Below are 14,968 nucleotides of genomic sequence, written 5' to 3' on the forward strand. Positions count from 1 at the left end.
GGAAGAGCAACATCAGTGTATATTTTTTTCAATCTTGCTCTTAAAATAGTCAGCTTTGTTAGAGCATAGGGAAGCTGATGCTGGAATGAGTTGTTCACCCAGCAAAGCAGGGGCCAATTCTTTCACTAATTTAAATATTTCACTAATGGATTTCTTACTTTCTTTATTCGGAGTGCAAAATGTTTTCTAGGGTATCATTTTTTGGTAGCTTTTGAGTTTCGTCCTGAAGTAAATTTTGTTAACCAAGTTTTTTGTTTTGTGCTACCATCTTTTAAAACGTTTGCATTCTCTTTTACTTATTTTTAATTCTGATGAATGCATCTAGTGGCACTGGAGAATCATTGTTGCTTACTGATTTTTAAATGGGCTAGTGTGTCAATGGCTTTTTTCATTCCTGTATTAAATTGTAAGGCTGCCAAATTGACATCAGTAAAGCGGTTTGAGAATTGACAGCCGTAATTCTCTTGCAAAAGTAATACTGGCAATATTTTTTAGGCTTTCGCTTTGGAGGATTGACTGGTGTTGGAGGATGTGATATAATCAATGAAGAATGACAATTCCAATACATAATGATCAGTCCAGACTAAGAGAGTAAGAGTATCTGATCTCAACCACTCAATAGTTGTAAGATTAAATTGTGGGTATGTCCCTCTATGTTTTTGGGGCCAGTAACATTTTGAGATAGGTGTAAGGCTTTCATGTCCTCTCTAAGTTTAGTAGTGTTTGAATCTAGGTCCTTTTCAAAGTGTAAGTTGAAATCCCAAATGACTAGGAAACATTCAATTTGATCTCAATGTTGGTAATGAGCTTTGCAAATTCTGAATTGGCCTTCTTCCTTGATACAGTAGCTTTGGATATTAAAACACCACCAAAATAGAATGAACTCTCATAAGATATTTTAAAAAACTAATGTTTCACGATCATCTTGAGGGCGAGGTTTAATAAGGTGCAACTGAAAGTACCATTAAAGATCAGTGCCAGCATGCCTCCTGTTTTGTCTTTCTGATATACTTTGATATTAATATAGCTTTCTAGCTTTCTGGTAAAGCAATAGCTATTTTGGGATTAATAGCTGAATTTAGCCAAGATTCGGAGATGAAAAAAATATCCAGTGCTAAGTCGCAAATCAAGTCCCAAATTTGGGTTCAGTGTTTTGGCAAGGATCTCGCAATGTTCCTTCTTGACAAATTAGTTAATGGCTGTTGGTGATTGTTCACAAGCCCCTTAGATATTGTCAAACTGCTATTAATGAGACCCCAGCGCACTATTACCATTTTTGCACTGTCTGTCATTGTGATGACATCAGCTGCAATCAACAATGGCAATTCAAACAAGAGTATGGTCCAACAGTTTTTTAAAGGATCATATATACAGTAATTATGTTTGCGGGCACTCTAACTCTCCATTCACATAATTATGTCTATGTACATGAGAGAGTCACCCGGGATTTTGGGTGAAACAGCCAGGGGTTCTAGTCTGGTGTCGTCCAAATGCAGACAGGGGCAGATGACTTTGCTGCGATGTGTCTGCTGCGTACGACCACTGCTCAGACACACATTTACATTTAAATTGCTGGTTGGAGAACTAGACCGCAACCCAGAAACTAAGTGACACACCACCTCAATGATTCCTGAAGAACAAGGAATTACAGCAGAAATTCCTTGGTGCAAGTTATGGAGCATCCTGTCTTCAGAAGAAAAATGATCATGCCTATTCAAAGCACATTCTAGAAAATAAAGGCGTTTGTTTAACACTCAGTCATCTGTAGGTCACAAGTTTGAATCTGGGCAAGGCTAACGTATCATTTCAATCTTCCGAGGAAAGTAAATTAATCACTACTAACCTCACTTATTTACTGCGCAGAAGAGCATTGTCAATCCCTACCCTATCCAAAGGTACTCATTTCAACATCTTCCCAACCATGATCCCTGCGAGATGTCAAACTTAAACCTTCCAATTACACAAAGATTTCCTTAAAAATGTTGAAGCACGTTTCAATATGTTAATCGCTTTCTAATAGGATTTACAGGTTTACCACATCAAATGCTGTGCTGGTCACAGGCAGATATTTGTAGTATGCACACAATTTACAGGATTTCTACCCCGGATAGGAACTTGTGACCTACAACTTACACAAGGGCCTATCAAACAGTGCTGAATCTCATTTGCTAGACACCTAAAATTGGAATCTGTGAATTACAGAGTACATGCATAGCAGGAGGCACACCACTTGTGTGATTATTGAAACCTGTAACCAGGAAATAACACACAATATGCAGGTGCTGTAGTCTCATCCGTTATTTTAATAGCAGATACACTTGACCAGCTGGTGAGATATCTCAGTTTTCAATGTTGCTACAGTATTTAGCCAATGGCAACCTGAGGTCACGAGCTAGAATTTTGTTGGGACTATCCCAGGTTTCATTCTTCTAGGGTGAAAAACATTATAAACACCACTGAACTGGGTAGTGATCATTTCTGTTAACATTGCAACCGAACTGTGCCACTGTGGTAACAGGTTGCATGTAAAAATGCAAGCAAAAGTGTGTTTATATATGCACATGCTGTTATTTAAAAAAAACAAGCATTAGCAAAGATAATTGACCTATTAGCTTTGCCAATGTTTGTTTTATCATGGTTTTTATAAAACATTATTTTTGAGGTGCTTCAAGGCCCTTGCCAATATAAAAGATGAACACTGATTAATAGTAAACATACATAACAGACCCTGGTGATGATGGGAACGATTTTGTGTGGATGTTCGTCGGTGTGGGAAAGATCCGAATGTTGTCACTCATAGATAAGTTAGCCATTGGCTAAAGTAGGCAGGCCTACTACTCCATGCTGTGTGCTGTATTGTGTGGAGTTAAAATGTGAATGACACAACAGAACAATAGATGAAGAGAGGGATCGGTGAATGGCCCTATAAGTGTATATATTATACATAAGAATGGAGTAAAATCAAAAGGTTGTAGCTAAAGCAAGACCTAGAAAACTTAAAGCAAGGGGTGTGTCATTTTTATGTGGCCAAGACTTTAGCTCTGGATTTCCCTTGTAGCAAAGGCATCAAGCCCTTTAGAAACAGAAAAAGCACCCCTCGATTTCCCTCACCTGTTACTCTTTTCAGGCTTCAGAGAAATACTCCAATGATGATGCATAAGTGCAGCCCCCATGGCAGGTATGCACACACATTTTACACTACATTCCTAATGATGTGAAGGACACAATAGATACCTCTGTTCTTTCTGTCACATTCCACCTCTGACAATACAAAACCCACAGCACAGCAAAATCCGGCAAATAATGTCATTAATTGATACATGATAGTGGATGGTTTGTTATCTACTTTCTATGTCTAATGACTTTGTTCTATGCACAAAAAAATCAATAGAAAATATTTTTTTTCACTCTGTAAACAACTATCCTTGAATCTCAACCAGTTCTTCGGTACCTAAGGACAATTCTGCCGAATTCCCTAGCACTTCCCAACTTTCCTTTGGATGTTGTGCGCTACACTAGGACCCTCGTTTTTAATTATGACTGTACAGAGCATTAGATCTATCTGCTAGAGTAATGCACGTACAAGACAAATGCACATGTCTGAGAGAATGAGTTGTTCTGGGGTTCAGAAAGGTGTTCATTCGGTTGTCTGATGGAGCTTTAGCCCTGACTGCTAAAGTAGTCTATTTACAATAAGCATCCTAACCACAGCAACCCACTACACAGCTCGGTATCCTTAGAACACTATCCGATAACACTCCACTGAATCCTAGGTTCACTAACCCATCAACCTGTATCCAAAGGACATCAGACAGCATATTGCACTGCATTATAGGGACATTGCACTGCACCCTACGGGAAGGCAACAGGGGCACACACCTTCCTCTTTGCACTATATCCAAGAAGTGTCACTACCTCAATGGGCAGCAAATTCCCATGTTTATAAATAAAAATCCTAGCAAACTTGGCAAAGACTGCCAGACTAGATATATTTTGCACACAACGGACTCCAGTTCTTTGTAGTGCTCTGCACTCTATGGAAACTAAGAGTAAAATGCATGCTTTGCATTTACATGCACAAAGCGGCAGGCACCGCGCGGTGCCTGCCGCTTTGTGCATGTAAATGCAGTGGGGTACCATAGGTACCCCCCATGTGCAACCCCACCCCCCAACACCCTGGGGGCCCGCAACGGGCCCCCAAACAAAAAAACAACATGCTTTTCCACGGCGGAAAAGCCGCCGTGGAGAAGCATGTTTCAGCCTGCATCCTAATATGGCTGGCGGTGTCTTGCAGACACCACCACCATATTTGCCTGCAAACACCGCAGATCAGCGGCGGATGGACTTGCCGTCCGCCGCTGATCCCACCGCCATCCTAATGTGGCGGTGGGTGTTTCCAATGTCCGCGGTGGTGAATCGCATCCTCCAGGCCGGCGGTGGCTACCGCCGGCCCGGAGGCTGCGGATTCACCGCCATCCTAATCGGCCCCTAAATGATTATACATGTTACATCGTAATGGCCCTAGCCCACCCTACTTCAGTTTCCCCTAAGGACCTTAAATCATGCCACTAGCTACAGTGCACCAGAAGTTCACAGAACTTATACAATGTGCTGTACATCAAGAAACATCACAGTGCACTGTATCTTAAGCATACTAACCCACCAAATGAAATTAATCATATGGGCAGTGACAATGCATACTGCACCACAGGGACACTCGTTCATATCACTGCACTGTATCTTAGGTACTTTAACACCATCACTCACTGCATCCTAGGGACACCATCCAACTGTGTTGTAACATAGAGACAGTAAAAGTGTCTTACAGGGGCAAAAAATAGGGTCAGGTACCAGAATAGATGTGGTCCCCTTTAATGAACTAGATAGCTAAAAAAGTGCCCAATGTTTGCAAATTGGGGCAGTTTTGAACTTGTAAAGACACATGGAATTAGTGCTTTTCAAGATCTGGAAGACTCCATGGATTTGATTTTGCTGCAGGCAATGTTTGCTTTTAATATACGGGAAAGCAACAGTAAAAACCGGCATAGCAGACCACAAAACAAGTCCACAAACAATCAACACAACAGTCCCGCACCTGTAACCCTAGCTCTTCTGCCACTCTGTGATGGTTGTATACCAGTCTAGCACTAAACAGTAATGATCGCATTTTGCTAAATCTAAGGGATCCTAACCCACCACATGGCACTGCACCTTAAATATACTCGCCAATACGAATTAACTGCATCCTAGGGACATTAATCCACCACACTGCGATACCTTAACTTCCCCGGAAGGTTGAAATTATACGTTAGCCTTGCCCAAACTCAAACATGTGACCTGCAGATGAATGAGTGTTTAAAACATGATTTTATTTACTACAATGTGCTTTGAATAGTCATGATAATTGTTCTTCCGAAGACAGGATGTTGCATAACTTTCACCAAGGAATTTCTGTTGTATTTCCTTGTTCTTCAGGTATCATTGGGTGATGTGTCACTGAGTTTCTCTGTTGCGCTCTAGGTCTTCGACCAGCAATTTAAAAATAAATGCGTGTCTGTGCAGTGGTCATGCGCAGGAGGCACCTAGCAGCAAGGTCAACTTCGCCTGTCTGCATCTGGATGACACCAGACTAGAACCCCTGGCCGTATTCACCCAAAATCCCAGGTAACTAGGGCTCAACCCCATTTTCAATCAAGTTGTGTACTGTCAGGATCACATAATAAAAAGTGGGGAGGCATGATTTCATCTGGAATACTTAGGGCCATATTTAAAACTTGGTGGAGATACACTATTACAAATGTGACAGATATCCCGTCCACTGCATTAAAAGTGCTATAGGCTATAATGATCTTGCAATATGGTGGATGGGACATCTGATAGATTTGTGACGGAGTATCCCATCAGCCAAATTCTAAATAAAGCCCTACGTTTTAATTAATCCAGTTTCTTTAAGCAGAGGATATATAAACACACATTCCTTTGAAAAATATAAATGTACATAACTATGTACCCTGCCCATTACTGTTTCAATAGTATCACATAGGACACGCATAGCATCAACAGGAGAAAGCAAAGCCTTGTTTGGTTAATACCTTCTTTCGGTGTCTGTTTCAAACTCTTTTGAAAAGAAGTGCATTTTTGAAAAAGCAGTTCAAAGTAGCAGATTAGCCAGAAATAGAGAAATCTTTAAACACCATTATCATAAAATACTAAAATAATTATCAAAAAATATATAAAATAATTAGGGACAGCAGTAGAAGCACAATTGCTTTCTTAAATTTGGTTGTATTGATATTTTTTACTAAGCTCTATTGTTTATAAATAATTGGAGAGGTTCACAAAGGACCATCTACTGGAGTTCTTCCTTGTGAAACTCGAAACAATTAAAGCATTTATATTTATCACTATTCTAGAAGGCAATACAATCTCCAATACACATCATTGTATAGTTGCAAGTATGGTCTCTATTGTGTCAACTGCTAGAGTGATGTAAGACTGCCCTAATCTTCTTCACTATATGAACCACTCAGCAGTGTTTATAAACTCCCTTGAAATAACCATCTACATTTATCACTATTAACAGATTTTTACACCAAAATACTAATTCCAAGCAAAAAAAACCTCTTAGTGGCCCTTCACTCTTCCATTAATCTATATAACTTATTTTTATATTCATTGACAATCTATGGTCATCCATAGTTAATATATGGTAGAATTGGATGACCACAGTTTAACTTTTCACCAATCTAATAGATTTCAAGCCACTATGTAATATCTTCATAGCACCCACCATTCCCATATATTTCTAAGGAAATTCCCAGAATGCTTGCTGCTTAAACATTTCACAAGGCATCTCAACAGTGCTCCAGCTCTTTTCAATCAAAAGAATGCTTATCTGAGCTCATTAATAACAAACTTCAGTTTAATAAGGAGTCTACGGAAAATGCCTTACTTTATTTAATAAAATCTAGTGGAAAAGTTTTTGGTGGTCAAAATAAATCAGGTTAACTGTTAGCAAACTATCTGAAAGCCAAAAATAATAAACTCAACATTGAATCAATTATAGATACACAGAATATACCAAAACATAAAGATTCAGAAATCTTAAAGGAATTTGTCCAATTTTAAAAGTCAATTTATATGCCGGAAAATCTACCTTCTGATTCCGACATCATTCAATACCTTTTTACAATCCATAAGCCTTCTGATGCTCACCTTGATTTTGGGGATGTTAGAGTCTGACATGACACAAACACAACTTCACACTGCATTGCATTTATACTCAAAAATGATAAAGTCCAGTGTCCGAATAGATTCATGGTTGAATTTTCTTTACAGACTTTGCTCAGTTACTTCTCCCAAAATGACAAGCTCTCATAACCTCTTTTTCTCATTTATGCAAATCTTCTGGCTCATTTTTAGATGCTTTAATGTGTCTTATTCCAAAGGAGGGTAAGGATCCTCACTACTGTAAAAATTATAGGCCTATTTCTCTAGTTAATTTTGATTATAAAATGTTTTCTAAAGCTGTAGCTTTACGATTAGAATCATATCTCCCTAGACTATTTGGTAAAGAACACTCAGGTTTTTTTAAAGAACAATGTATTTCTGATGATACTCGTCTATATTTTGACATCTTAAGAAAAATTTCAGACTTGTCTGAACCGCTTACAGCAATTGCCCTAGATGCAGAAAAAGCATTTGATCGAGTTTATTGATCTTTCATTTTTCAAACACTTAAATGCTTTGGGTTGGACCAAACATTTTATCCCTCAATTCCTTCTGTATACATCAATACAAGCAATTATTTTTGCAAATGGTCTCACCTCTCCATATTTTACTTTAGCAGAGGTGTTCATCAGGGATGTCCTCTTTCATCTTTTCTCTTTAATTTGGCCTTAAAACCTTTTTATCTAAAAATTGACAATGTCAAGAAATTTGTGGATATGCTTTTAATAATCAACAGATTGAGCTAGCAGCGTACACTGATAATATTTTATTATTTATTTTGAAACCTCCGTCCTCAGTCCCAACTTTTTTACACAAAGTTACCTCGTACACGTAGGTGTCCGGTTGTAAGCTGAACAAAGATAAGTGTGAAATATTACGTCTGACTAAATAAACTTTTAAAGATGATTTTTTAGCATCCAACATAGTGTGGAGTCCTCAGCATATAAAATACCTTGGCTTATAGTTCACTCAATCTATTACTACTTCAATATCCTTGAACATAGAAAAATGTATACATAAGTTATTTACATTAGCTAGTAGATGGCACCCACTATAACTCTCTTGGTGTGGCCGCCTTGACGCCATTCAAATGATGTTAGTTCCCATCATATTATATACCAATTCTAATTTACTATTATCTATACGCCTTAAATCTTGAAAAAGATTTATTCTATGCTTTCCGCATTCTTTTGGAATAATTAAAAGCCTTGTATGTCACTATTAAAACTAGCATTTTCAAAATTTGAAGGCGTTGTGAACTTGCCTGATTTTTCTAAATACCACAAGGCTTTTTTATTACGCCAATCTTCCTATTGTATTTCAGGCTCTCCAATAGAATGTCCACTATTGGTTCACAATGTAAAATCTTTTCTTTCCCCTTTCTCTTTTCAAAAACACCTATCTTTTACTCACAAACCACAAACTCTCTCTACTCCCATTCTTAAACACTTGTGTAAATTGTTAGACTCTATATTATCCTATACTCCCACTGATCTCAAAACATTTCCTAATTCTACCATTTGGGATAATAGATTCATACAGGTTAACAACAAACTCATATTTTGGAAATCCTGGAGAAAAAAAAGCTTAGTTTGGGTCAATCAGCTTTTTGAGCACAACACTCGCATACCATTTTCACTCGCTCATTACCTCTTTGACCCTCCTTTTCATTTCAGCATAAATCGCAACTCCTACAACACCCTCTTTTCACTGCTTATGATGTTTTATTTTTCTCCTCCTTCTGTTTCAACTTCTACCAATCAATTGCACACCCTTCTGCCCACAAATTCCAAGGCATCTTGTATCTATTCTTATCTATTTTCCTCCATTACTGATAGACATAAAACAAATGTAGAAATATCATAGGAACATGACTTAGGAATGGTGTGGTCTATTCCCATCTGGAAAAATATTTGGACCACAATTAGGAAGTCGTCTAGAGCAGCAAACACCACACAAACACTTTTCTTTATATATAATAGACTTATCCTGTGGTCTTGCACAAGACACATTCAGATCTTCCTGACACATGCTGGACATGTTCCTCAGAACGTGCTGATTTAAAAAAATAGCTTTTTACCTGTACCATTGTTAATGATTTCTGGAAACAAGTTTGGATTTAGATTAACTCACTCTCTTTCACTCCACAGTAAATTATTTGTTTGTTAATGTCTTCTTGGGAAGTGTATCTGATCACTGGATCACACATTCACTCAATGTTCAAATATTGCACTATGTATTAGAAGTAGCATTTCAGCAGATCACCAAAAATTGGAAAGAGTTAACCAAATTATCTCTTCAAGCATGGTGGTATGCAGTTTGCCATAACCATAGATTGGATACAGCATACATACCCTGTATCTCTTTCTGGGAAACGTTTAACCTTGTGGTCTCCTGTTACAATGTTTTTGGATGACCATAAAAAGGCCTCTTTTACACTTATACCTGCTCAACAAGAAGTTCTTCAACCTCCTTGGCTTTCCCCTAATTGATAACAGGAATGTTTTATTATGCTTATTATTATTTTTTTATATACAGTGAAATCCATTTTTCTATGTATATAGCCAACTTTTCTTATTCTAAACCAAGTATACCACTCTCTTTCCCCAAATGTATTTAGTTTTATAATTTCAATTCTATCCTTACTTTCCACTGTATTGCATTATATACTTGTGTCTTGACTTCTATTTAATAAACTTACCCTTTAAAACTTAAACAGAGTTCCAGCTCAACAGTACAAACAACAAATGGATAAAGGAAGTCTGATCTCCTGAATCAGTGGTGTTTGCAGGATTTCACACAGGAAAATCTCACATGCTATAAACATTCAGGAGGTTCTGGCTGAATTCATCATAGAATGGAATTGAAGTCATAGAAGAAGCCCATAAGAAATACATAGCCTGATTGTAACTGTGGTAGAAAGTAAGGCCCTGAAACATCACACTGTAACAACAATAGCTTGGGGAAGATCATATGTAAATTCAATGATTTACTATGAAATACCTTCAAAATATAGATGAACCAAATTACAGTGAGGAAATTTTAGAGAGTTGATGGAACTCACACCATGTGAAGATGTCATTGATAATTTGATCGAGAGGGCACTGTGCCACCAAAAGCACAGAAAGCCATGCAGATTGAAATGGGAGCTCAGTTCTTCACAACAGACCTCATAACTAATGACTGTAACTTTCTTTTCCTACCTTGTTGCTGCCTTACTTCCAGACTTGCAATGTCAGCAATTTCAGATGTGCATCATAGACACCACGATCAAGTTCCAAGGACAGACTTTTAAGCCAGCTGTGGTAACATTAAATCAAAGATGCCTTTGCCCATCCCGGAAAGCCTATTTAACAATTTTAATCTGGTAAACACTAGTCATGAGGTAAACTTACAATATGCACCCATTCCACGCTCGCTTTCAGATTATTCGCAAAGACATTACAGTGGATGTTAGGCCTGGGGACACTTGAATTGCAAATCCAGCCTGCTCTTCCATATTACTAGCAAAATTCATAAGAGAAAGGAAACACTTGTGGTATCAGAAAAACACGAAAAGTACAGTGGTTCGGTTTAATTATAGATAGCCACTTTTTTTCAGAGCGTTTGTGTGGGCAACACGAGGGTTGAATTTTACCCTCAAAGAAAGCTGAAGTCATTGTAGTGGAACCCTGCATCATTATATCTTAAAAATTACATTAAGGTAATACTGGTAAAAAACACTTTGCAAACATGATTGACCGTTCAGGACAAGTAGTGTATGCCTTCTCCACATACCTTGGTGGCATTCTGTATGGTGCGCCGCACAACCTCCTTGATGGGGGGAGTGTTCTCAGCAGGAGGGTGGGTAAACACCTCTGCACGGGTGATTCCTTTCCAAAGACCTTGCTCAGGCCAGCCCAGCTCCAAGACTGGGGTGGGTGTGTCAGTTTTTCCTGGCCAATAGCTGAGACTCAGATCTTCACCAAGCTCAGGGTCCTCCTCAAGTTCAACTTCTTCCGGCTGATAGTCCTTCACTAGATCCCTGAGGCAGGTAATTTCCTCCTCGGACAGGAAGTGGCGTAGTCTGTCCTTTTTGAGGCAATCCTGGAATGCCTCAGGTCCCGAAGATAGTAGCGCATCCAAAGCTAGGCGCTGGCCCTCAGAGTAATAGAAATCAGGACAGGATTCAGTCACCTCCACGTAAGCCTCCTCTTCCTCTAGGCACTTTAACTGAGAGTTCGCCATCTTTACCAACTTTTCAGTTTCTTTATTACCGCTCTGGTTTTCTGTGCAAATGCTAAAGTATTTACTTGACTTATTTTGTTCTCCTGTATAATTATTCTCTCTCTACACCTTCTGTTGCTGTTTCTTCTGTTGTCTTTTCTTCTATAGTCCTGAGCAGTTCTTTAAATTTAGTCTTTCTTTCAGTTCCGCACATGTGCAATCCGTTCCCAGCTATCTTTCCTTATTTTAGAAAATTACTAACATTATATAAAGACAATGTATGTAGAAGTTCTCTTTCTCTAGTGACAGAAATTAGTTCTTCATTTCTGACGATCTGTAAGCTTTAGCAAGGTCAGTCGAGTTAGGGTTGCTTCGATTCTGCTGCGTTGTTCCGGATTTTGGGATACTGAAGCAATAGTAATTAAGCCACGTTCTGTGGAAGAAAATAAAATTTACATAAGAAGTCTTGTAAAGGTACATGTTGTAAAAGAGACGTCTCATATATTTGCCAAATTAATTTCCTTTGAATATAAATTTGAATATTGTGTAACATGAGAACAAAATGCCTTGTCAAACAGGATTATCACAGGTTGTACATAGAGGTCATCTCCCTAGAGCCCAGAGTATGTCTGTATACTCTCAAAGCTGATACATACCATGGATTTCACACCAAGGGCCCTCCGAGTGATTCTCCTCCTGATCCCACAACACAGTAGATTCTATGCGTCAATCACTCAAAGATCCAAACCCATCTGCATAGGGATCACCCACTCTACTCAGCTGTGATACTTGATGCCCAGATCACATCAGTGTTCCGCCTGCAAAATATTCACCTCTGTCTCCACATATGCCCAATCATTTAAACTCCCACCTTTCCTTCTCCACCCATGAAGACAAAATTAAGGGAAACAAAAACAAACTCTTTACATGAGTATTCCAACTACCTCCCCCACTGTCCAAAACATGTTGCATGCTTCCAAGTTATCAACTTGCCAGAACACTAAAACTTAACTAGAGCCTGGAAATGACCATGATGCTCATGTCACACTCTCTGTTTGGGCACTCCACCCACTTACTATCAACTAACAAACAGCCTTCATAGATCTACCTAAGCCACACGTTCACCCCAAATACCAGTGTATTAAAATAAGGTGCCATGCAGAGTCAACAGGCATTTTATTTCAAGTGTCATTTGCCCGTGGTCTGAAGCTCAATGAGACCTGACCAATATCCCCAGCTCCCAGAGGTGGATTGCAGCAGCCATGGGGGCTTCAAGGGGAGACAAAGCGGGGTAAGGTAGAGAGAAAGCAATCAGAGAGAGGGAAGAAAGAGAGGAGAGAAGGAGCGAGAGAATGGATGGATGAAAAGCCAGATCTAAGGCGAGGAGAATGAAGGAGTGGGCCTTGTTTAAGCATTTTTGCTTGGGCTACATATGGTTCCCAAGGACAGCCCTGGTGCCATAATGCTCGCATCTTGCCTCCAAATCCCCTGACTAAACGTAGCTATACATTGAGAGAATATGATGCACTTCCAGAGGTGGACCCCATTTCACTGTTCAGTGAGCCAGACTATTGAATGCAGTTCTTATTTCCTAGCAGAATTCAGACAGAAACTGCAAATGCACCTCTTCTAGTTTTTATATCACCACGTCCTCATCCACAATACATAAGCCTTCTTTCTTCTAGATAGCGTCCCCGCAACAAACCCAAATCCACCAATTTCCAAGAATGAAAGAAGCAATATCATCACTTCTGGAACGCAGGTGAAACTAGACGTCATACTTGGCTTTGGTGACCTTCTATCACTTCAGCTGGCTTAGCTTGATGCCTTAAGACGTTCACCATTTGTCCTTCAGCCATGGTCTATAACCTGGGGATAATCAACCACCAACTCACACCAATTCCTTAAATAAATTGCTGACCATTATCCTTTTTCCATCTTCCTCTTCTCCATCATTTTCCAGTACCCTTCTAATGCACTGACTAGAGAACAGAATTAACTCCAAACTGATGTGCAAACTCGAAAGACTACGAAACATCGCAGCCCACTTCAACTTTTGCATTCAATGAACTGAGCTCATCATGTCAGCATTAATGTTAATCCATTGGCTGCAAGGTAAACTAAGAGTGGATTGTTGATCTTCCTTTTTTGTTCTACAGATCAGATGGCTTCACCTCTGCTCTGGCTGCGGACTACAGAGTTTATTTTGAACAGATGGACCCACTAAAACTATAGATTTTCTCAACTCTTCCTCTTGTAAGGCAGTGGTCTCTTTGCGGGTGCCCCAAGCAGCTGCCAGGGTTACAGACCCGGGCAGTGTTAGTGAGAGTGGGTTTGCCAGAACCTCTTTTAAATCATAATGCATTATTCTAGAGTGCGTGTTTTTCCTATAGCCACTGCACCAGCCACATATTGACTAACATGTAAAATACGATGTTCAGGGTACGTGTTTTTATTGGAAAATGGACTCAGAAGAATCAAATTCTGGTCATAAAGGTAGCCTGGCCTGAAAAAAGCAGTGGTAAAGTTAAGTTATAGTTACTCTGTTCACTTATATCAATAATGAAAAATGAGAAATATAATGCCTTCTACTCTTAAAAAAACTCTGCTGCAGTTGCATGCACATTTTGTTTTCAAAGCACTTACGCTACGCACTTTCAACTTTCCACCAGCCACTATAAAGGGACTCGCCCACAATGAGCAGGGCATGTCATAGAGACTAGGAGTAATCCAGCTGATTGTATTCACTTTATGAACTAAACTGGATACCGAGTGAAAGATAGGAACAGATGAGATTGTGGTACTCCAGGTAATGTAGTAGTCGCAAAATCTAATCTGGGTATGACAAATGCCTCTGGGGAAATTAGTTGCCATATTTTGTAAACCCATGTATAGATAACAGATTGCTGCTTTAGACATCTTGTTAATGTTAAAGTGTGGGATCATTGATGAGTGTAGGGTCAATGGTGAAGCCCAGTGATTTGACAGCGTGAAAGCAGCAGCAAAGCTGTTGCGTTTTGTAAGCTTTAGGAGAGCTGGATCCAGGGTTTTGCTGATGAGGAAAGAAGAATAAATTCTATTTCTTGCAAGTTTAAGAGTTGGAAATTGTCTTTCATCCAGGATTGGAGGCTGTAGAGATAGATTCATAGGGTGCTGATGCCATGCATATTTGATGGTATTTCTACATAGTTGAGTATCATCTACCTATTGATGTAGGTTTGTATCAAAGTTTGCTATTATTAATCCAAATGATTTCATGCAAATACTAAAGACACTTGAGTAAGGATTGATCCGTGAGGGGGCCACACATATCAGTCTGGCTCAGGCAGAGATATATTCTCTACATTTTCTCCAACAGCTCGTGGAAACCATGCATGGACATTTCCCCTGCCACCCACATGTTGATCCCTTATGGAGATGTCTCCTGTAATCTATCAAGCCCAATGCAACACAAAGTGTGCTGGAGGCCATCAAGCAATTCTTGCAATAGTCAAGTAAGTATATGAGTGTAATTGTCCAGGACATTTATGAT

The 14,968-nt window shown here is 39.2% G+C and overlaps 1 protein-coding gene across 2 annotated transcripts in view; it reads right to left on the reverse strand.

Moving 5' to 3' along the window:
- Nucleotides 1-14,968, reverse strand: part of FAM83E (family with sequence similarity 83 member E) — a 452,947-nt gene that overhangs the window by 373,669 nt on the left and 64,310 nt on the right. For both annotated transcript variants that reach the window (XM_078654959.1, XM_078654958.1), the window contains exon 2: nt 11,008-11,869. In XM_078654959.1, coding sequence (XP_078511085.1) covers nt 11,008-11,457 — 450 coding nt within the window. In that variant the 5' untranslated portion in view covers nt 11,458-11,869. The remainder of the gene's footprint in view (nt 1-11,007; nt 11,870-14,968) is intronic.

The sequence above is a fragment of the Lissotriton helveticus genome, chromosome 7 (assembly GCF_964261635.1).
Source record: "Lissotriton helveticus chromosome 7, aLisHel1.1, whole genome shotgun sequence".
Classification (NCBI taxonomy): Eukaryota; Metazoa; Chordata; class Amphibia; order Caudata; family Salamandridae; genus Lissotriton; species Lissotriton helveticus.